Source organism: Aythya ferina, assembly GCF_964211825.1.
Source record: "Aythya ferina genome assembly, chromosome: 6".
In the NCBI taxonomy this organism is placed as follows: Eukaryota; Metazoa; Chordata; class Aves; order Anseriformes; family Anatidae; genus Aythya; species Aythya ferina.
Genome location: NC_140303.1, coordinates 25,863,844 through 25,886,764, shown reverse-complemented (window position 1 = coordinate 25,886,764; position 22,921 = coordinate 25,863,844). Strand labels below are relative to the sequence as shown.

Sequence of the window (22,921 nt, the reverse complement as noted above, 5' to 3'; positions counted from 1 at the left end):
GCCCTTGTGCACCAACCTCTGCCAACATTTTCCTTCCCTCCAGCATGCACATACACAATTTCACCAATTCTAGTATTTCCAGATGGATGAAAAATTAAACTGAGGAAAATTTTTAAATTAAACTTTGAGTTGCTTAATATTACTGAAATAAAGAACTTACATTTAGGCTGAGCAAAAGCTTGTTTAGCATAACAGAACATACTCCTTTCTTCTTTGCTTTACACTTAAGTTATTCAATCACTAAACAACAGTAGAAGAACAGAAGTACTATAAAATTTCTTATTTTATAGTTTAGACTTCTAATTATTGTTAAAACAATCTAAAAGTCAGATATGCATTTCTTTACAGGGAAAGCTTTAGACAATAAAAAAGCCGAGACAAACTAATATTCATAGTTTTATTGTATCCTTTTATAATACTGACTAGAACGCCAGATTTAACAATATTGGATGCAGGTATAAAAATAGTCCAATCCTTAAAAATTATATTTTGCTACTACAGTACTGTATAATTAGTGAAGGCTGAAAATATGATACAACTTTAAATAATACTGGTTTGGAAAACATCTTTAGAACCCCAGCAACTTGGAAGCGAACAATCAGAGCTACAGGGAGGGAAGCAGGACAATGTGAAGAACATAACACAGGTTTACATTCAGGTTGGTAGAGGAAGCACAAACAAATGCTTAAAATTTACCTTTTGAAACAGACTTCACTAAAGATATTGCAACCGCAGTTCTGAAAGCTGCTCAAAGAAACTATCATGACTTTACATATAAAATTTTGCCTTCTGCTAGGAGAAAGTCTTGCAGAATTTAAGAGGGCTCAAAACAAATGACTGAATTTAACAGAATTTCCTTTTTCTTTTTTAATGAAATAATTAAATATTTAATGTCTTTTTTTTTTTTCTTTAAAGTTAACCACCCTAATGGTTTTTATAACAGATATTTTATGTCAGATAAATTCTGTGGCACTGCTCAAGAGAACTGATCGCTTCTTACTGGATTCCCCAGGACTCTTCCATATCAGATTTTACAGACTTGTGGGCCACCTGCTCCAGCAATTACCCAAGCAAGACTCCCATCACTTTGAGCATCTTACCAGAATGAAGACCAGGGGACTTAGCATTTACACGTGACTTTTGAGGAACATTAGGCACCTGCTTTAGGTTTTCCATCAACAAAGATATTACTCATACACAACACAAACCACACACAGAAGAAGCGTGTCATCCCAAACATAACCTTACAGTACAGAAGCCACAGTGTTACACTCAATTTCGATGTTTACTTCTACAAAACAAGGAAGTATATTTCTTTTCTTCATTTCTGTCTCTTTTTTCTTTCTAAATTTCCTTTTTTTTTTTTTTTTTTTTTTTTTTACCTCTTTACAGATTTCTGTCCTGCTTTTCAATTCCAACAGTTCAAAGGAACGAAGAATTAAATACACATTAAGAGGCTCCCAGAACTTACAAGAACACAGTGCTTACCCCTTTCAAAACTGGGAGATCTTGTTTCATTTCTGAAGGCACAAGTACGTGAACTGATGGGTAGTTCTTATCTGTGAATGCATGAAGCATCTCTACCTCTACATCCCTAGACAATCTCACACAATGGGAAACAGGTTGGCTGATCAGTAAAAAAAAAAAAAAAAACACTTTACAAAATTCACATTCATCCTCTTCTCAGAAAGGTGTTACAAATCTTGAACAACCTGTTCAATCTCACATAATACAGGTTCTGCTACAGTAATAAGGATACATCCAAAAAATAAATACGACATGAAAAGGCAGCAACAATGTCACAGAAATGGGCAGAAAACAGAGCTGCAGGAATGCATATTGTACGCACAAGTGACCCTGACAGTGGAATGATTCAGGCCTAAAAAAACTTCATTAAAATCCGTGAGAGAGTTATCCCAGCCCACTAGAGTGGATGCTGGCTTGGGTCCTTTGTGTGTAAAGAGGAAAAAAACAATAGTCAGCATAGGAAGAACATTTAAGTAAAATGCATCCGTTCTTGTTAATTTAAGGAAGAAAATTAAAGATTAAACATCACTATGAGGGAATGAGAAGTCCAGATGGATTTGGAACGGATATAGCCATTGACCAGCATTAGGAACATGTCCCAGGGAAGCACTTCACATGGCTGCAGCAGTGTCCAAAACCACTCTGCTGCTCTCTCAGGCCCTGCTGAACAACCTTTACAAGTGTTGGCACAAATTTGCAGTCACAAACACCTCTCAGTAAATACAATTTATTGCTATTTTTAGATTTTTTTTTTTTCCCTATTGCTCGTTGTGGAAACAAATCACTTTTAGAAGGCAGGTCACAGGCAGTGTCTCTGTATATGACTGTGACAGTGGAACTTTATGGGATATGCTGAAAAAGCAACGAGCCAGTCTTTTGCTTAACACTATAAAGGATATAAATACGTGGAGGGCAAAAGGCATCAAACTATCCCTGTTCCCCGTACTCCTTACGTCAGCTAAATTCAGTGCTTCAAGGTTTCAACAGTGTGCAAAAGCACTCTGCTTTCCCAGTGCAGCGTGGGAGGGTCAGCCAGGATGAGCAGCAGTGCAGGACAGGGACACAGGGAGGCTGCTGCATCCCTTTCCAATGACCCCTCCAGCCTGCCTCTCACTGCTCTGTTCATTCTGACTGCCTCTCCTAGGCTGACTGCCAGGGGTATTTCTCTGGGCAAGGGGCTTTTGTCAACACAATTGTCAGAGCACTATAGCAGCAAACATATGCCTCCTACATCCTTCTCTTTCAAGCAACACAATTAGCTTTTTTTCCCCCAAAAGTTGATCAAAACTACTCCCACACACCTGCCCATGGCCCCTTGCTGACAGCTCAGCTGGACACATCAGCCAGGAGTACGAGCAGATTTCCATGCAGTATTGGTGTGGCTTTACTTCCTTTCCCCACATCTGTCTGAGCCACTTGCAGTCTTCTTACAAGAAACGTGCCATTTCCATCTTATCCTTTTGGATAGTTGAAAACAATTCTCCTTGGCAAAAGCATCCAGTGTGCTCAAAATTTGCAATTTGGGGTAGCTAAAAGCAATCTAAATAGCCTGAGAAACAAGCTGCACTTACTTAGGCACCCTAGGAGAGTTATCCATATTCAAAGGTGGACTTGAGGGACTGATAGGGCGCATGGAGACCTGACTTATATCCAGCAGGATCAACAAAACCTAAAACCACTACCAAGGGTGCTTAGTTGATGGCAAATAGACAAGCAGATGGAGAGGATCCCGGTGGCAGTTTCAGCAGAGGCACGCTGCACGGAAACAAGTCACATCCTTGCTGCAGCTGGGAGAGCCCATTGCTACTGGGATGCAGTAGTAATTTATTGCCAATTAATTGCAGTAAAGCTACTGTCAAACCATGGCAAAACACGCTGCACTCCACCCATCCTCTCTGCCTTTGTGGAGCCGGTGGGGTTTGGGTGCAGACAGAGGGGAGCGCAGGGAGCGGCAGGGCTGGCTGACACTTTCTGGGTTCCCACGCGGGTAAGCACCTGCACTGACCTCGGGGCTGTCACCTCCCCAGATCCTCTCCTCTTCCTTCCCCTCCTGGAACACCAATGAAGGTCTTGGCAGGGGCAGGTCAGCAGAGACCCCTTTCCTTCTCCTGTGGGATAAGCATTGACTTTTTTCTCACCAAAACCAAAAGGAAGCTGCAATGGGTTAATTTCGTAATAATTTCCCCAACATTTACCTGTTCTGGCAGAGACAAAACTTCAGTGCAACAAAGTTTGTTCTTTTGGAAAAGAGCCAGGTTTTGCAGTCCTCACCTAGAAAACCCTGCTGGGTTTACCGAGACACTGACAATTTGCAAATTGCTGTGAGACAATACAGACCAGGAGTTTTGCTCATATAACCCATATGTTACACTTTATACAGAAGGATTAATCTGCATTTGTGAGCTGGTATTTCATACTTTGTCTTTGCACCTGTCACACAAAGGAACATTTCACAGCCTTCAAACTAAACAAGTGATTAAACATACCTTGTATAAGTAAATACCTAAACCCTTTCCTGTCTGAGGAAATGCTGGCATGCAGTTAAATCCTACCATCACTGCTGAGACATGCTGCTTAGATTTTGATAAGCTTCTTTAGTAGACAGAGACAGATTCCAGTGCTCATCTATACACTTTGGATTTAGATCCAGCACAAAGTCCCAGCTTCCCCATTTTCATCCGTAATAGGGACAAAACCCTCCTTCACACCATGGGAGAAGCAGTCCCATCCGTCCTAGGCATGCTCAAAACTAGAGTTGGCGTTACTCACCCCTGCAAGAACAACCCCACCAACACCCTCTTTGAAGGACCTCAGAGCACAGCAGGGCCAAGCCCTTGCTTCACATCATCCAGTGGACCCTGTGAAATTAAGATGTTGGCTGCTAGTGACAGGGAGAAGAGTGTCATTCACAGACCAAAACCACTGGGAACGGTTAATTTTTGTGTTTTACTTGTTACACTATTTTGGATACTGCAACTGGAATGTTCCTTAAATATAGTTCCTTTCGCAGCATAAGCATCCATTCCCTGCCTACATGTGAGATAAGCAGTGTACTACCACCTGCAAGTTTGATTGTGGATTAAGTCACATACATTGTCACCATAAAATGACGTCAGTGCACAGCATGCTGCCCCAGGCATCCAAAAAGATTTGTTTTTCTGAAGACCACATGGCTGTTATTGGTGGTGGGTAAGGGGTGAGGCATACAGAGGCACTGCGGTTGCGATGATTTAGGTTTACATCTCTGCAGTAAAAATAAGTGGGAAATATACATCAGTAATAAGATCTCTTTTGACACCCTGCTCTGTAAAGAAAAAAAAGTCAATAAACTTTTGATCTGATCTTTGGTGAGGAATGTAATAACGTACATTCTTCTGCTTTTGCCAAGGTGCTTGATAAGAATTTACGCCCAGATGGGGAAACCTGCCTGGTTTGAATCACTCTAAACTAGGACAGAAGAAATCAACCTATTTTGATATAGCTCCTTGACTTCCTTCAAGGAAGTCAAGGTGGCTGTGGAGGGCTGAAAACTACGTCCCACCCACAGTGCCCAGCACTCACGTGCTGCCTACCCAGCCAGAGACATAGCCTTACTGCTCCTTCCTTGAGTTCCACATAAGAGGCACGGTGAATTCCCAGATCATGTTTTTCTTCCTTATGAGCAACGAAGTGATAAAATTTTACATTTCATAGCTGTTTTTATAAGCCTTTAAATCCCTGCAAATAAACAGCCTCATAAGGTCCTACACAGAAGCACCATGATGATGTGTAGTGTCATCACTTCTGAACCACGCTGGCTGACAAAACGACAACATACACCAACTCTTCCCTATATATGTAAGTTTTCAGAGCTACACAATCAACTGTGCCTGTTTTCAGTTTGAACTGCAGTGGTATGACTAACTTTCCCTTACTCCTTGGAGACAATCAACCCATGAATTCAGCCAATACTGCCAGGCACCAGCCTTCAGTAAGGGCCCGGCCATTTGGAGAACTTCTACCAGTATGGAGATCAAGGCCAGAGGACAAGCCAATTTCCTGTCACATACGATGCAAAAAGCAATGCAGCAAGGGGAAATGGGGGTGGACAAACTTGTCCTACCAAAACCAGTCACACAGTGAATCTTTGCATGAAGGTTAGCCAAGAAGACAAGCACAGTCAACAGTGAACAAGATCTGTAAACAAAACACTCCCTAGTGGTATTCACTGGGTGCTGGGAACAGTTCATCTGCCTGTACTTATCGATGCTTGCCGTGTAGCGTGAAGGGTGAAGAAACAGCACAGAACAAAACCGGAGTACATGCACTAGCTTCCACTTGGGTCTTTTACTGATGTGCACATTGAGCCATTCCCTCCTCCTCCTCTTCGCTGCTGCTCAGCAAGTGTAACCATTCCTCGGGGCAGCAATGCTTGGCATGGAGTTCAAAGATCATCCTGTTATATGGGAAGAGTAAGATTGGTGCGGGCTGAACTGCCAGGAGACACATTGTACCTGGGGATCAAGGGCCAATTTGCGTCAGTCTTCCACTCCCTCTCTGTCCTGCTAAAAATAGTCTCTTCTTCTGGTTTCATCACTAATGAAGGATGGATTGTATTGTCCAGGATAGATGCATGAATGTCGAGATCCAGGCAAACCAGTGTAGGGAGGATAAAGTCCATTCCTTTCCAGTTCAGGATTTCTCAGTCCAGTTGGCTGTATTAGCAAAAATAAATAGATAAATAACATTTTAAAAGGGTCTTATTCTTATAGTCAAATCCTCTTTCCAACACATCCTTACCACCTTTCCCAGCAGTTATTTCAGTAGCTACAAGGAATAATAATATGATCACTAGTTATCTCTGTAACTTAGAATGATTTTCACTGCGAGAGTTATGCATTTTCTGGAGGGCAGTATTCTCACGCAACTGAGTTTTGATGTCTTGCCAATTAGAAGACTTGAAGTTTACCTGGCTGGAAATTTACCTGACTCCAAGTGCAGTCTAAGTACACAGTTAATTTTTAATCCAAGTGAATTGTGCTGATGATCTCGGGCACTGAAATAACACTCCTTAATTCAGGATATTGTCCCAGAGTCATCTTTAAAGGAAACGTTTCTAGAAAAGCCAAGTTTGTTTCCTTCTCAGTATTATCTGAAAGGACTTTTTTTCTCATTTCCCTTCATGCTGTGATGCTGTGTAACCCAGTAAAATTGCTTTGGGAAAACTTAAAATACAAGCCAGAAAAAAAAAAAAAAAAAAAAAAAAGTATTGCCCACCATTCTCTTCTCTGGAAAGCAGGAATCTACAAAGTGTGATTTGGATGAAATCCTGCAACCTTCACCAACGTGAGTAACCCCACACAGATTCGAGTGCATCCGGTATATTGATGTGGGATAGTGAAAAATGATATACCAACACAACAGCTCTGGATACAGACATTAGCAGCTGGTACCAACCATGCAGGTATTACAGTATCCATTACGACAGGTATTGTGACCCTTCCTCTGCCCTACACAGCCCATTACTCCTTCACCACCTCCTTCCTGATGCGTGTTCTCACAGAGCTGGAGGGATGCTTCTTATGCATCCTTTTGGCTTCAGAAAGGGGCCTATACCTTGGAGAGGGGAGGAGTGGAAGAAAAGAGGGGTCCTCAGTGACCATCATCTTCCCATTTGGGGGTGAGGAACCCCCAGGGAGAGGTCTCAACCTTCCAGCATCATCAGTGAGAGTGAAAGGGAGAAAACTGCCCACAGAGATTCCTACAAGACTGCCCCAAACCTTCAACTCTCCTTCTCTACTCTACGATAGGGCTTTTTAGGCATCTACCAAAATGTTCCTAGACATTTCCCTAGCACTCTTCCTAATGACAGCTCCTTGTGGTATTCAACACACAAGTAATAGCTGGAGTCCACCAAACTCCCACTGCCTTGCTGTCTATGGAAGCCATTTGCTTAGCTTTTTTGTTTTGCAGGAAAGGGATCTGTGATTCCCAAAATAAAGGAATGTATCTTTGCTGTATCAGGTACAAAGGGTTAATAGTTAAGCTATGGATAGATACCGAGTAATACACATCTGTCATCTGCAATAGGTTCTTGGTGCTTCCGTTCTCCTGCATCTCGATGGTCTCTCTGCCCCACTCTTGTGCTCGGGGGTTCTTTGGATATTCAGCATATGGTGACATCTGGAAATCCCCACTCTTGAAAATGAGTTTACTTATGTCATTTTTATTCTTTCTGTTTAGAAAAGAATGAAGGAAAGCGAAAAGATGTAACTTATCCTCATATATTATGTGCATTTCTGATATGATCTCAGGAGACTTACCACATGTTGCAAACTTTCACCAGGAACAAAGATAACCAGGTGAGACCCCAGAAGGTCTACAGTCCACCTCCTGCTCCGAGACACAGATAAGACCCATATGATCGTGCCATACAGAGCACTGTCTGGTGGGATTTTAAATCTCTGAGGATAGAGATGGCATAACATCTCTGAGCAGCTTGTTCCACTGCCTTGCTGTCCTCCTGGTGAAAGAGTTTTTCCTTATATTCAGTTTAAACCTCTCCTGTTTCAATGTATGCCCCTTGTCTCTTGAAAATGTGCATGTTCACTAGAGTCAGTGAAAAAGCCTAGGAAGAATGAAAAATGCATGGAAGCCCCCATGCTATTCAAGTCTCCAAATGCTGAACTGTAGCACTTCCAGGCACCACCTTAATTCCGGAGAAAAAAGGCTGGCAAGCTGCCAGTCTGAACACCACCAAACACCCCTACATCACTGCCATGTTGTAGGAGCGGATTTTGGTGACAGTCCCAGTCCAGAGCAGAATACCCTCCAGGAAAGCACATAGCCTGCAAAAGGCCAGGACTGATGAGAAGACTGGTCTGTCCCCGCAGACAGGGACCTGGAGTGACCATCTCACCTCCCAGCTGGACCTTGCTGCTACTGAGAAATCCAGCTGCTGACTTTTGTCAGAGAGCTTTGAAATCCCAGATTTGGGGGCTGGAATGGGGGGCAGAGGGTGTTACTGCAAGGCAGCCCTTTCTCGTGGTATGTAAATCATGAAGCACAGCTACCTCAGCAGCACATCTTGCCTCTACTCCGAAGCTATCTGCTGGTATGGGAACTACATGTGCACATGTGTGTGTCTGAGAGGGAAAGACACAGTGAGAGCACATGCAGGGCTTGTGCTTGGAGGAAAAGAGCATTGAACGCATTCCCACACCTCTTGAGCAATGTCCCGGAAGCCCTTCCTGTTGCCTAAACTTTTCTCTTCTACTTAGCTTGCATTTTTGGAGGCTACTGCCTGGTGCCCTGTGGCTCTGAGTGGGAAGGACTCCTTTGCCTCTCCATCCATACAGGACACAATTGCCAGGCAATTAAGAGACACCTAGTTGAATTTATTAACCTGACTGCTTGGAAAAAAAAAAAAAGAGGCATGTCCCAAATGAAAGCACAAGGTAATACTTAAATACCTCTGCTTAAACTGCTTGCTTAGCTGTGTTTTTTGTATCCTTCAGGGCTCCTACATGGAGTGCTAAGCACAGTGTAAGTGGGACTGGCAGCCATACCTACCGACAGCAGGTGACAATCAGCGCTATGCCCATGATAAGCAGAAGTCCCCCTCCTGCAGCCGCAATCACCACAGTGATGAGCTGATATGCTAGGGACAAGAAAGACATATTCTCACTTAGAAACAGCAATGCGGTCATAAGTATTCATGTAAACATCTCCACAGTCCTCACACAAGGGGATTAACTGTTTGCTTCCTGCCTTCCCTCCTTCTATAAACAATATTACTGCATTTTTTCAAGTGAAATAGATGGAGCTGGGGATCTCTAGCTGAGGAAAGGAGAAGCTCCTGTGTGCTGAGGGGAATGATTCCCCTTACTGATAAATCTCAGTAACTCAATTGATCTTTCATTGATTCACCTCCAAATATCTTGCTTCAAGAGTGCATGCTATATGTGCTGTCATGACAGAGTATCCAGAGAAAGATCTCCAAGGAAAATACTGATCTTGTTAGCAGATAATATTAACTCAACTCTGTCACAGAAATAATTTCTGTCAAAGAAATATTTTGGCAGACAAAATAATTTTTGACAGACATTGAGGAAACAGAAAACCCTGATGAGAGTAGTCTACACCTACTGAGTTTTAGACACAGTTATTTGCAATTACTTCTTCAAAATTTCCCACTTCTGACACAGTGGAAATGAAATGAAGTGAAATGAAATGAAACGAAATGAAACGAAACAAAATGAATGAAACGAAACGAAACTCTGTACTTACGGTTTCCACAGTTGAACCCGCCTAAGCCAAAGGGACAGCTGATAACAGAAAACAAGAGGGAGTTTCAGTAGCTTGGTTATGCCAACAGGTCACGAAAGCAGGACTAAGAAGGATGGTGGGGTAGGAGGGGGCAGAGCAGTCACCATACCTCACACAGGTCTCGTTTTCCAGCTTATATCCATCTTCACAGGCTACAAGCAGACAAGAGAGAAGGGCCATGAGCACCCCACAGTGGTGCACAGGAGGCATTCAGCATTGCCGCCTCCCTCGGCAGCTGCTCCCCAGCCAGCCTCGGGACCAACAGCAGCAGGACCACCTCCCGCTCCGTCTCCTCTGTTTTAAACAAAATGCTGTGAACTTAAACTTACCTCCCACTAGCTTTGACAGGGCCGTTTCAGTTTCCCAAGAACTAACCTGGAACCTGCCATAGGGTGGGCAGCTGGTAAAACAATTCCTGACACAATCCCTCCTTGCCCAAATGGAAACTCACCGCACGCTTGTATTGTTCCCACAAAATATCAGAGTACAAAATCTGCAAGTGTCACCAGCTTTCATTTTGAAACCTCACTTAAGTTGTGCTACTTTAGCAATGATGCACGTTATTCATTGTTTTTAAATGTTAATACTGCCAGAAAATGTTATCCAAACAGAGCTGCGGTTAACCCAAAGTGAGATGTTATGTTTTACCTCATTAAGAATGCCACTTTTTTTTTTTTTCTCTTAAAGCTGGAGCTAAATCAAAGTTTGAAATGTCATATTTCACGATAGTATAGTTGTATTGAATATAAATTAAATTTTGGAGTAGGTATACATAACCCAGAAACTGCTACATATAAAATCTTGGATAAAAAACAACCCCGAAGCCATACTGATGTGCTTAATGGACAGCTCTCTCATCATCTGAATGACCTGAGAAAATTGTATTATGCTTCTGATGAACAGCAAAGGTGGTGACCCACTGGGCACACAACTACAAGTTTTGGGTTACTGCCTAGACCAGCACTTTTTCACGCACTAGTCCCTCGGTAGGCATTGCTCGTGGATTGTTTTCCTGACACCGTATGCTTAAAAACAGCAATGCAGCAGCTCTTGAGCCCTCCTCCCTCTTCCTTGACCTCTAGCTGCAGGGATAAGGTGTGACTGCAAACATGGGGGCTCTCTAAACCCCACCAAGCTCAGGGAAATCCCTCGGGGTGCAGGGGGCTGCCCCACAGAGCTGCAGGAGCGTGGCCAAGTGCTCGCGTCCTCCCAGCACAGCACGGGAGATGCCATTCCCCCCGCACAGCTGGAGCCCACATGTTTTCAGAAGCACCTAGCACAGGAGGGGAGGGAGGAGGAAAGGAGGGCAAATGTGCAGCTTATTATGATGGGCTGGCAATACCATAATAAACCAAGAGGGACCCCTAGTTTTCTAGCTGGACACAGAAGCTCATGGCTCTCGCAGCACCAATAACAAGGGGTATCAGTGCCAGCTGGGAGCAATGTGACCATGACCTCTCTCTCATAATGCAGGTCACAGAACTTCCCTAAATTCAGTTCCAGTTTCAAATCAAATAGTTGAACTGGAACTACATTTTACAGAATCATCCAAGCCTGATTTTAATATTTCCAGCAACGGACAATCAACCACAACCCTGGGTCAGATGCTCATAAAGTTACTTTCCCCAGCCACAAAAAACATTCACCTTCTTTCTGTTCTGCATTATCCCTGTGTCAAATTCCAGTCTTTGGATGTTTTCTCGGTAGGTTGGAAAAGGTTATATTATCCCATTTCTTCCCCTCGCCATCAGATCACTCCTTTGCCTCTTGTAAAGCCAAGTGCTCCGAGATTTTTGAGCTTCCCTGGCTCTTGCAGCTTTGCTCTGAACACTCCCATTCTCTCTCTGACCCTTTTGAGTTCTGGTTCCCAGAACTGGATGTTGCAAGCACAGGGATAACAAAACCTCCCTTCTTCTGCCTGCCCATGCCCCTAAATGCACCAGGCATGGCATTATCCTGAGCCAGAGCTTGGGACTCCTCTTTGCTTGCCAGGCCCCCTCTGCAGCTCTGTCCCAGTCCTGGCTTTTCAGGAGATGTGACCCGCAGCATGCCTGGCACTCTTGTCTCAGATGCTTGTGGTCATGTAAAAATGCTGTTTGCTACATCCCAAGAGGGTTGCTCCATCCAAGAGGTGCAGGAGCTGTACCCAGCCATGCAGGCATACACATCCCGAGCAGCCTCAGCACTGCAGCCCCCTTTCGGCAGGAGCAGCCCTGGGGACCCACTGGCACACGGCTGCCAGCCCGGGAGCTCCACATGGGCTGGAAAGAGGAAAAGCAAGGTCCTGAAGGGGTGTCTTGGTGTCTTACTTTACTTAGAGCAATGCAGAGCTTTAATGCTCAGAGTTTATGTCCTTGCCTCTCCTGACTCTCCCTTTTTCTCCCAAGTTGCACGCCTCAGAAAAGCTGGCACAGTGGGGCTGTTGACCTCTTTCTAGAGCAGCCCTGAAGACACCAGGAAGGTTGAAACCAGCAAGAACCCCGAGATGACTGAATGCACACCGCACGGTACCTCAGCCCAAACATCAAACTGCCCTGGCTCAGAGGGACCCTTCCCAGCTCCAGGGGACACTTTCCAGGCGTGCCCCAGGTGACAGACAGAGCCAGGCAGGGAAGAACAAACCTAAACCTCCCATGGGGAGGCCAGATGGGGCAGCACAATGGCTGTTTCCCTCTTTGCAAGGACATAATGGGAGTTAGCACTCCACCTCTGCATGATCCACAATGGGGGTCAGATGCTTGGGAGGCCGCAGTTCCTGTTTAGTCACTAAGAGGGCAAGGATTTTAAAAGAGCCTGGCATATCACTTGCTGTATTGATGGGAGAGAATAGCCCTAAATTTCAAATAAGGGCCATAGCATGGTATTTGAAAAAGACTTTTAAAATTGTGATGGCCTGGCTTACCCAGTGGGGACAGTGATGCCGACAGCCCGGTACATCGCTGGAGCACTGCACCGTGCGCTCAGCAGCAACCCCTCACCGCCATCCCCAGGCTCACCTGGCCTCAACCCCTCACCATTCCTGTCCCCCAAGCTGGTCAGTAAGATGTTTCCTAGTGCCAGCAGAGAGCTGAAGATGGGAAATCGAAACCTCACAGTGTGGGGGTTGGTCTTTCATATTTTGCACAGCAAATAAGACCAGTGGGTAGGGACTGATCACATCTCCGTCTCTACAAGACGTTACATCACATAGCACTCCATAACCATCACATCCAAGTGCCTTGCAGCCTTTTAGGTATTTATCTTTACACAACTATTTGGCACGGGTCACGTCCAAAACAAATGGATGGTTCCCTCCACAGGTGGTGGGGAAAGAGTTGGGCAATATCCTCCCAGGAGTCTTCTCAGCTCCCCACTCACTGCATGAGCCCCTCTCTGCCTGTCAAGGTGGAGGCAGTCAGTATTTCCTAATAAAAAATCCTCCCCAAAATACAAGTTGATGGGAGGGAAATACAAAGGAGAAAGGTTTTGCCTGTAGCCACAGCACAGCGGAGAGGCAGGACCACAACCCAGCAGCCAGGGATGCCCATCTCAGAGGGGCCCAGCCCGACCCTGCAGCACATGCATTATTTCCAGACACATTTCTCTCACTCATCAGATTTGGAACTGACAAAGCATCTCCTACTTCAACAGTAACCCAGCTGACACTGCCAGAAACAACATATAACCATTATTAAAATTATTATTGATATATCATCAGAAAACTGAATTTCTGAAAACTCAAACTGAATCAGAAAACTGAATTCTTCTTAGGACCTATGAAAACTGCTGCAAGTAGGGAGTGGATGTTCTGATCCTACAAAAGTCACCCTGACTGCTGGCACAAGGACAAAGACCTTGTTTAAGATGTAGCAAAAGAAATTTCATGATCTGAGGAGTAGCTAAAAAATAATATAACCCTGAAGCTTAAAATTTCTATTAAGAACCCCGTTGAAAAATAAATTCATAATCATTTTCAGATAGTTGCTTATTTAAAAAATAGTGATGATGTATTGATATAAGCTTGTGAGTTTAAAGCAATTATCTCCAGTTCGCCGAGAGTTCAGACAAAATCAAAACAGGCAGAGCTGCACTACATCTCTGCTCTGTGCCACTGAACTGAAGCCCAAAGCAATCAGGCCCCCTTCTCCCTCTTCTCAATCGTTGTGACTCGCAGCATGCTCCAGAAAGAGATAATATTATTCCTAGAGAGAGACAGTATCTCCAATGTCTGCTGAAAAGTCCCCTAACTAACAAAAAGAAACTTGAGCTGCTAATATTTATTCATAAGATCATGCTTCTTGCACACACAGTGATGCATAAGGCAAACACACACATGCACGACTCTTTTAGCTGGGGGAAAAAAAAAAAAAGTTAAGCAGAATTCAGTCCAAAACAAGAATGCTGTATAAAGGACAATACCTCTGCAGGAATGGTCCATCTTGTTGTATTTGAAGTACCCGCTTTTGCACTGGCAGAGTGCAACCCCATCGAAGTCGGTGCACTCAGAAGTCTCCTTGTCGCATTCGGGGTCCTTCTGCTTGCACAAGCTGCCAACTGTTGGGAAGACACAGCCAAGAACAGCACGTTTCTCTCTGAACACACCACCATGCACATTTGCTTTCCCTAGGCATTGCATTCAGCTGATGCACTGCTTTCACCTCTCTTTTTTTTTTTTAAAAAAAAACAATATTTGTTCTACTATGAGACAATCAACATTACAACACGTCACAATTTCTTGCATATCTACTGTCATTTGTACAGGAAAGGAGAGTGGGTGAATAATAAATATTTCAGCTTGGAGGCAGGAGGGGAAATTAAAAAGAAAAATTTGTTTTGGCTCAAGCTGAAACACATCCTCCCCCCGAGACAGTTCAACAAATCATTTTTTAGGTTTATATCTAGCAAAACATTTTGCTCAGCCCAAAAGAGATTCTTCCATTTCAGTATCAAGCCCCATATTCTTTCCACTTTTAAACCACGGATTTTGTCCTTTCATTTACATTACTTTGAAGTGATGTTTTACTCTAAAAAGTCAGATTTGTTGAAATGAGCATACAGCAAAACTGGGGGTAAACAATGGAAATTGTGCCACCAATCTACCTATTTTACTGGGAGGTAGGATAAATGGAACCAACAAATGAAAATGTTTTCATGAGAAGCAGGAACTCGTATGGTGTATGTGCCACTCACCCGGAGCTCCCCTTTTGCAACCCCCTCCCTGCTGGGCGCACCATCGTATTGTTTGATCTCACATCTTTTCTTTAAGTACTTACACAAGAATTGAATTTGTTTCTTAGTTATTTTAAGCAAGGAAGTAGACTTTACCAGAAGCACTGTAACGGAGGTAACCGCCGAGTATAATTTGAGCTGGTTCACTGAAGTCATTTAAATTTATTCAGTCCACAACAGTAGAGTGTGGCTTTAAAATACACCACGTTAAAATGAAATCCCACATTGGATTTCTCATCTCCACGTTTACTTTGCCAGAATGACCAGCCGAGGCTTCCCACCTCACCCAAAGTAGCTGCTGCCACCGACCATCCTCACTCCTGGCATCCCACCAGGATCACCCCTCTCACTGCCTCAGGAAGGCAGGATCAGGAGGTGCAGAGCTTGGGGGCAGCAGCACCACTGGGGCCAAGCCTGGAGAAGGTTCTGCCCAGCACTGGTGGGCTTCTCCTTCTGCTCATTCAGCAGGTGGGGGACTTGGCACGGAAATTATTCTTGGCCCAAAAACTCTAAATTGTGAACAACTTTTATACCCCATTGACTCCGTAACTCACAGCCACGTGAGCAGTTTAAAACATCATGTTAAGATGATTCCCATTGAAATGAGACTAAAACTTTTAGAGGGGTTTTGCTAAATGCCAAAATCTTCCTCCCCCTTTTATAAAAGGAGCCAACCAAAACGTGTTCACCCACCCTCCCATCACAGTCTCTCTGATGCTGTTTACCTCTGTGGAGTGGTTTCAAGCTGGAGATGAACTGGCAGGGATCAGGGGGGGATTTGCAAGCCCGAATGTAGCTTTGCACGCTGCCGACAATGTCATAGAAAGTCACGTTGGATGCTAAAGAGAACGTGGATTGCACTGAAACATGCACAAAATTTGCCTCCCTAACAGAAAACAAAACAAAACAGCCCTGAGTACCACGGGTCAGTCTGAGTCCATTGTTAGTACATTAACAACCTGCTAATTATTAATGCAAGCAATGTTTAACACAGAAACAACACCACATACAGACCGAGAAAGCTGTGCATCGCAGTAGACCTCTGTTGTACTTTAAAGGCAAGACAAACTTGCGCATAGAGAGGCAGATTTAGGGCTGGATGGGGTGCTGGTTGTTCACTGTGAATCCAGCCACAAACCCACCCTGGGCAACAGGCTTTTTCAGGCTGTTGCTTGGCAAGCTGTCCCCAACAGGGGTACCAGGAGAGATGGCCAGGGTGCAAAGGCATTTCCCATGCCCTGCGCTATTGCTGGGCTTGATTTCATTAAGCGCAGCACCCCTGGGGCTGACTCAAAATGAGGACCTCAAGCTGGCCACCCTGAATACGCAGGCAACCGATGCTGTTTGTCGCTCTTCCTCACGGCCCCTTACCTGGTGGCTTTGACTGTGGAGTGGTGGTACCCAGGCAAGCCTGACAGCGAGGCATCCAGCTGAAAGGAAGGAGAGAGTAGCTGTGAGGAGAGAGCAGCATGGCTCCGAGCAGCCCCCCTCACTCCAAGACAGCCCCCAAACACGGGCATTTGTTTTCCCTTTGCAGCAGAAGCAGTGCTGGCAGCACCCAGATGGTTCACCCCAGCACCCCGCTGCTTTTGTTGCATCTCCAAACCACCTGCTCCTAAAAGTGCTGGGATGAACTGCAGCCAGGAATGGCTGGATGAACTCTTGCATGCAACAATCTGCCTAAATAATGCACAGAGATGTATATATATCCCTATCCCAGGGGTCTTTCTGGAACAGGTGAAGGCACAGCATATGGGGAACCCACCATCCCACCCAGATCTTGCTGTGAACCGACTGTGACTGGGAAATGCTGCTGAGAGCACCGTATGCTCAGCTGGGCTCTGCTGCTGCCCTTTATCCCTCGGGATTTGGCTATGAGCGAGCTGCCACCAGCTGCAGTCCAAGCCACCACAGCCGGCAGGCACACAGGAGATTTACGGTGAGTGTCGTGAGCCCCAAAGTCACCATTCCAACGTCTGACCTCAGAGAAGCATTAACACCCTTTAGAAGCCTGGGAAGCTTTAGAAGCTCCCACCACACCAGGATGTTCAGCAACTAAAAGGGTTCAGCCCAGACCAGAGAGCCTTGTGGCTACCTGTCCTAACTGTACGAGGAGAACCACCACCACCCTGGAAGGGACACTCACCATCGCCAGGATTTCACCCTCCACTTGCTTGAGATCTGCATATTTCCCGTGGGTCATGTTAAGTTTCAGGGGGACCTGGCCGATGAATATTCTTACTAAAAAGGAGAATGGGGTGAGTTGGAACATATTCATCCTTTCTATAAACCGAAGCTGTTTAAGCAACACAGGCTCATTTAAAAGGACCTCTGAACACAGAGAGAGAGAGGGGGAAAATTTGTGGCAAGGTGGTTCCAGGTGTCAAAGCTAATTTATAATAATTCAGGTCAGACGTATCAAATCTTTTATCCCTCCCTCCAGTGGAAGGAAAGCAAACCGAGAAGTCAAAATGAAGCACTGTAGAAAGGATATTTTCTCTTTTTAAATTGTTGGACAGAATGAGCAATGACGTTTGAAAGGAGGCCCAAAAGATGCATTTTTCCATGCTTAGATTCAGAGTTGATTCATGGCAACAGAATGCAATAATCCAAGTTGTTCAGCCTCAGAGAGATAATATCCCTAAATCTTGTATTAAGTGCCATGAGATACTCAGTGGAAATGAGAACTCAGAGCTCAAGTTTTATGTTCCACCAGAAAAACAAATACAGTTGCAGATAACATTATAAAGCTTCCAATTCTTTCCCATTTTTTTTCCCATCCACGGAGTCTATCTTCACCACAAATTTTATATCAGACAGCTCTAATGTAACAACTCCTGGTAAAAATGAGACTAGAATCACCTTCATGGTATTTGCATAATCTGCCCATATACCCGTCCAAGGCACAACCAAAACAACTCTCTAAATTAGAAGCTGACACATTCCTACATGAAGAAAGGTTTCAAAACACCCTTCAGGGACACCTCAGTCATGCTGCTTAGCAAAATGCCCATGCCTTTAAACCTCGCTGATTAAGGGCCAGAAGAAACTGCAGCAAAACAAATTCTCCTTTGCAACAGATCTCTGAAAGTCCTTGGGATTCAAGACCTTTATTAGAAAGGAGGGAGCCAGAACCTGAGCCCAAATAATAACTGTGCTGCACAGAAAACGTGAAAGGTAAGAAACAAAACCTTGATCTTACAAAGGCTTTCATGGCTCCTAATTTTATGCACCTGGCTGAGCCCACTGAAGTCAGGTTGTACAACAGCCCTGCTCACTGATCTGCTTTGGGGTAATAAAACACATTAGAAACAGAAGTGGCACATCTGTCCTTACTAATGAGCCTGAGCTCACTGCTCTGCTGGTGTGTTTTTAGGGCAGGCTGAGAAACTCTTACCTATCGCTGTGTCTGGTCACATGTTAGACACTGCACTTGTGTAAACACTAAAGGCTCTTGTAAAAGTGGTAGTTGCGGGGTACATTGAGCTCTGAACTTGTCTGAGCCTAGGCTCATTGATTTTAGAAGATTACAGGTAATTATTTCCATCTTTTTCTCCCTTGTTTTTTCACTTTCGTTTGCTTACCCAAATTGCACTTTCCTTTTTCCAGCTCATATCCAAGAGGGCACTGACAGACATAGGAGCCTTGGGTGTTGTTGCAGGTAGCCAGTGCGGGACAAGGGTTGGAAAGACATTTATCCACATCTACAAAAAAAAAAAAAAAAAAAAAAAGATCAGCCTATAGTTACAGAATCCCAAAATCAACAACTGTTATGCTAAAAAAGATCAACTTGGCTTCTCTCCTGTGACCCCCTGAGCATTATCAGATGGTTCATTGCATCATTTGCACTTACTGTTTATCCTGTTTTTAATTATTCTGCTGGAGCTGAAAGAATAAATGCAAAACACTTTCTCTTGAATATTCATCCAAAAGCCCTTGGGAACCAGTGTTGATCCATGTTAATATTAACACCCAGCAGCACTGCTCCTCTGCAGAGCTCGGAACGCTTTTCAAAGACAACCAACGCTACAGCTCTGGACAAGGACATCAAACAAGGGAATGGCAGGCAGAGCTAGACACACGGGCAAGGGCTTCTTCCCAAAGCCCTGGTAAGCCACTGCCTGCTGGGTGTGCAAGGGTCTGGGGAGCAGATGCCATCTGGAAACACGGTGCTTCAGGGAATTAATGGTGGTAGCCTCAGAAGCTTTTAAACAAGACAATTCAGACTGCAAATTCTGAAGATACACAATATTTCCCTTTGAAAAAAAAAATAATTCAAAAATGTTTTGTCAAAATGGCTCCTCTCGCTGTGCGTGCTGCCCACAGGAGCACAAGCACACGTCACAGGCGTGCTTTGCAGTTCCTGCTGAGCACTCTCGCAGAGGCAGGAAGGATGGGCTTTGTGGTTAAAGCACAAAGCACAGGGGCCACAAGCTTACATGCACTATTTGTGATGCCCCCGCGATGCCCATGACACCACGCAGCCCCCACAGCCCAGACAGTCCCAAGCTGACCCCCGCCTCAGGACAGCAACAGGGGATAATCCCTGTGTCCTGGGCCGTCTGGCAGGGCCATTTCAGCATCAGCAAGAGGGAGACTTGCTGTCTCTGACCTGAGCAGTCAGAAACAAGTGGGTTTATTTTAAAACCTCTGCTGTTGTTTCCCCGTGCTTCAGCACACACTTTGCGTGGTGGGGCCGACAGCAGTTCCTTCTCTCGCAGCAGCAGATGCCCATGTACGAAGCATCCCACAAGGAGGATATTTTTCATTCTGGCAAATGGCAAAACTCAAGTATTTAGAGGAAAGAGTAACTTGGAAAGCATGCGAATCATTCTGTAGAATGGATCCATTACATTAGTTTTTGATTTAAAAAAAAATCCCCCCCAGGTTTGTTTGTTTTTTGGTATGAATCCATAGCAATAATTAAAACCAATCAGCCCAAGAAATAACCTTTAAATGCTTAATTACTTGTAGAATATACACTACTGCCAGTATTGTGCTGAGTGCAATTAGTATACACAATACCCTGTAGTGGCACTAGGGTCAGACGTCTGAACTTTAAATGTAGAATCGATTTCCGTTCATATAAAACAGCTCAATATATATACTTGAGAAGGAGCCTGGCAGCAGTGATAAATGAAAACCTTTGTTCTTCCCCAGTGCTTTTCGACACTAGACTCCTCAGAATGTGCTGCAGTTTGCCACTGCCACTGCCTGTAGACTCCCACATCCTGAGAGCCCCCACTCCTGCTCAGGGAGCATCCCTTCAGCCACGCGGGGAGACGTCTGCCCATGCCAAGCCTGGGTTCTCCAGGGTGCCCAAGCACAACCCTTCCCACCTCTAATACCACTATGGATTCACAGAACACTCCTGGGCCACAAGGTAATTAAAAAGCAAATCTGAAATGGTTGAATAAGGTGTTTCTCAGCTTCCCTTTGACAATCTAGGTTGCCACAATGTGCTGAGCAAGACCATGGCATGTGACATGCCAGGAGAAGTGACAGGCCCCTGTTAGTTAGTGGGATGGGGAGAGACCGGCCATAGGTCGTGATAACAGAAAAACTTCCAACAAAAATACTGATTGCTGGCCAACTGAGTGCCTTTTCACCCGAATAAGAGAGAGCTTGGTCTATTCTTCAATTCTTCACAACAAATATACAGTGCATCCTAAGCTTACCTGGAAAGCCAATCAGCTTTATTTTTTTTTTAAATTCCCATATTTCAGCTTAACATTTCCATTGGAAACATTCAGAAAAATGTTTGTTTTTTTCCCCAGCAGCTCAGCATGATTGCTAAATCCTTATCTTAAAAATACCAGAACAGAGACAGAATTCTTATTCCCAAATGCAGCTGACAACAGACTTGTCATGTACGCATAAGTAACCCTTCAAAGACCCTTCAAGTGGGACCCAGCTACTGCTGGCCCCACCGCTGAAGAGCACTTTTAGACACCTTACCTGTTGCTGGAGATGTCCTCACGCCAGCTGTGCTACTTGGTGGAGGGATGGTTGTGCGTTTGGTAGCAGCCAAAGTAGTTCTTACGCTCACAGTGGTCTTAATGGTTGGAGGGATTTCAGGAGGACTTGTAGCAGGGATGTTTTCCTTGGTGACTTTACTAGGTATTGAAGTGGTGAGATCTGTAGCTTCTGTCCTTTCACCAGGGGTATAAACGTGTTTAGTGGCAGCGGGTGTTTGAGTTCTGTGAGGTTTTGTGGTGCTAGCATCAGTCGGGGTTGGCCGGCGGCTGGCCGGGGTTGTCAGCACAAGGGGTTTCACCGTGGTCAATGGTACTGCAGGGACGACGGCGCCGTGGCTTGTTGCACTTGGTGAGGTGCTGAGGGGAGCATCCGTCAGCACTGCCCGTGGGGCTTCGCTGGCTGTGGTGAGCAGCGGCAGCGCCTTCCCAGAGGTGCCCCCGGAGGTGGCGGCTCTCGGTGAGGTGTTCTCTGTTACCACCGTGGGAGCAGGCGTGGATGCGATGCGGCCACCAAGCAGCTCCATGGGCGTCGTGGGGAGTGGGGGAGACGTGGTGGGGGTGAAGGTGGTGGTGTTTGGGGGCTGGCGAGTACCACCGTGCTTGCTGGTCTCCCTGGGTGAGCTGCCAGCCACGGCGGCCGTGGAGGGCACCCGCCTGACCGCAGTCGTAGCTATGGGGGTGCTTATTCGACTGCTGTCATCGGACTGTGAGATGGATGATGGTGATGAAAACAGAGGCAGTAACGATGGTAATGAATACGATGACGAAAGCAGCGAGGAAGTGGACAAAGAGGACGACAAAGCCTGCAGAGGGGCTGAAGATGCCATCACAGAGGACGAGAGCATCTCAGATGGCTCTGATGTTGCCAACAGGTAAGTTGTTGGTGGTGTTGATGTGAGCGAGTGATGCAGTGGTGACGCTGAGGAAGAGGGTGGAAATGCTGATGAAGACAGAGATGATCTGCCAGTGGGCAACACCTCGGAGTCAGTGTCGAAGAGAGTCGTATTTTGTGTGTTGCCTACAGAAGCAGAAGTCAATGGCTGGGAAGAGTGCACCAACAACGGCTCCGTAGATGGTTCAACAAAACTGCCATTGCTGGATGCATTGCTCCTCCTGTCCTGTGCCACGGAAGATTTTGATGAGTCAGAAGGGTTGGAAATTTCTGAAAAAAAGGTGGAACTTTCGGAGGAGTCAGCAGAGGTGCTGCTATTTGAGATAGACAGGAGGGTCCTTTCTCCTCCTCTGGTGTACGTGGTTGAAATGTACGTGCCATCCGTATGAGAAACTGAGGTCCTTTTCTCAGCATCAAGGCTACTGACTGGCTGATGGCTACTTGAAAAGCCTGGAGTAAAGGACAAAATACACCACAATGACAGAATAAAATTAAACTATTTTGATATCATATTATAGCTATGTGATAAATACATAAAATGTTCTCGTCTATAAATAAGCCCATACTCATCTAAAAGTTCAAAGCATAATCCAAGTGTGGCTATTGAATTAGGAGTCTTCTGTACTCCTTAGCTCATTTTAAAATGATGAACTCTAACAGACATAAAACTCCCATGAAAAGTGCAGGTTTCTAAAAAAAAAACTCTTCTTCCAGTATTGCTTTTTTAATGTCATTGAGCACTTATCGTTCTGTGATATTTTGTGGCAAGCTAAGCAGGAAAACCCATCAGCACTTTCTATCTTTCATTATTTATAAAACTCATATAAAACTGTCTCCCTCTTATCCTCCTTTCCAAACTAAAATATATCCATCTTCTTAAGTCAGTTTGTTTTTAGACACAGTGAACTCCATGCCTCTGTAGGATGAAATTATTACATTATGTTAATTTGCAGCTTATCATGAACTCATTGACTGAAAACTTTGCAGTCAGGAAATCCTAAATGAATAG

General features: G+C 44.9%; 1 protein-coding gene across 2 annotated transcripts in view; it reads right to left on the bottom strand.

Moving 5' to 3' along the window:
• Window positions 1–383: 383 nt before the first annotated feature.
• Window positions 384–22,921, bottom strand: part of HEG1 (heart development protein with EGF like domains 1) — a 44,162-nt gene continuing 21,624 nt past the window's right edge. Inside the window, exons 11-21 of one of the 2 annotated variants that reach the window (XM_084524504.1) lie at window positions 21,001–22,362; window positions 18,627–18,746; window positions 17,189–17,283; window positions 16,414–16,472; window positions 15,768–15,928; window positions 14,233–14,367; window positions 9,944–9,986; window positions 9,796–9,833; window positions 9,079–9,166; window positions 7,567–7,741; window positions 384–6,221 (exon numbers count right to left, since the gene is read on the bottom strand). In XM_084524504.1, the coding sequence (XP_084380630.1) occupies window positions 6,072–6,221; window positions 7,567–7,741; window positions 9,079–9,166; window positions 9,796–9,833; window positions 9,944–9,986; window positions 14,233–14,367; window positions 15,768–15,928; window positions 16,414–16,472; window positions 17,189–17,283; window positions 18,627–18,746; window positions 21,001–22,362 (2,426 nt within the window). In that variant the 3' untranslated portion in view covers window positions 384–6,071. The remainder of the gene's footprint in view (window positions 6,222–7,566; window positions 7,742–9,078; window positions 9,167–9,795; window positions 9,834–9,943; window positions 9,987–14,232; window positions 14,368–15,767; window positions 15,929–16,413; window positions 16,473–17,188; window positions 17,284–18,626; window positions 18,747–21,000; window positions 22,363–22,921) is intronic. The other variant, XM_084524505.1, reaches the window with a different exon arrangement.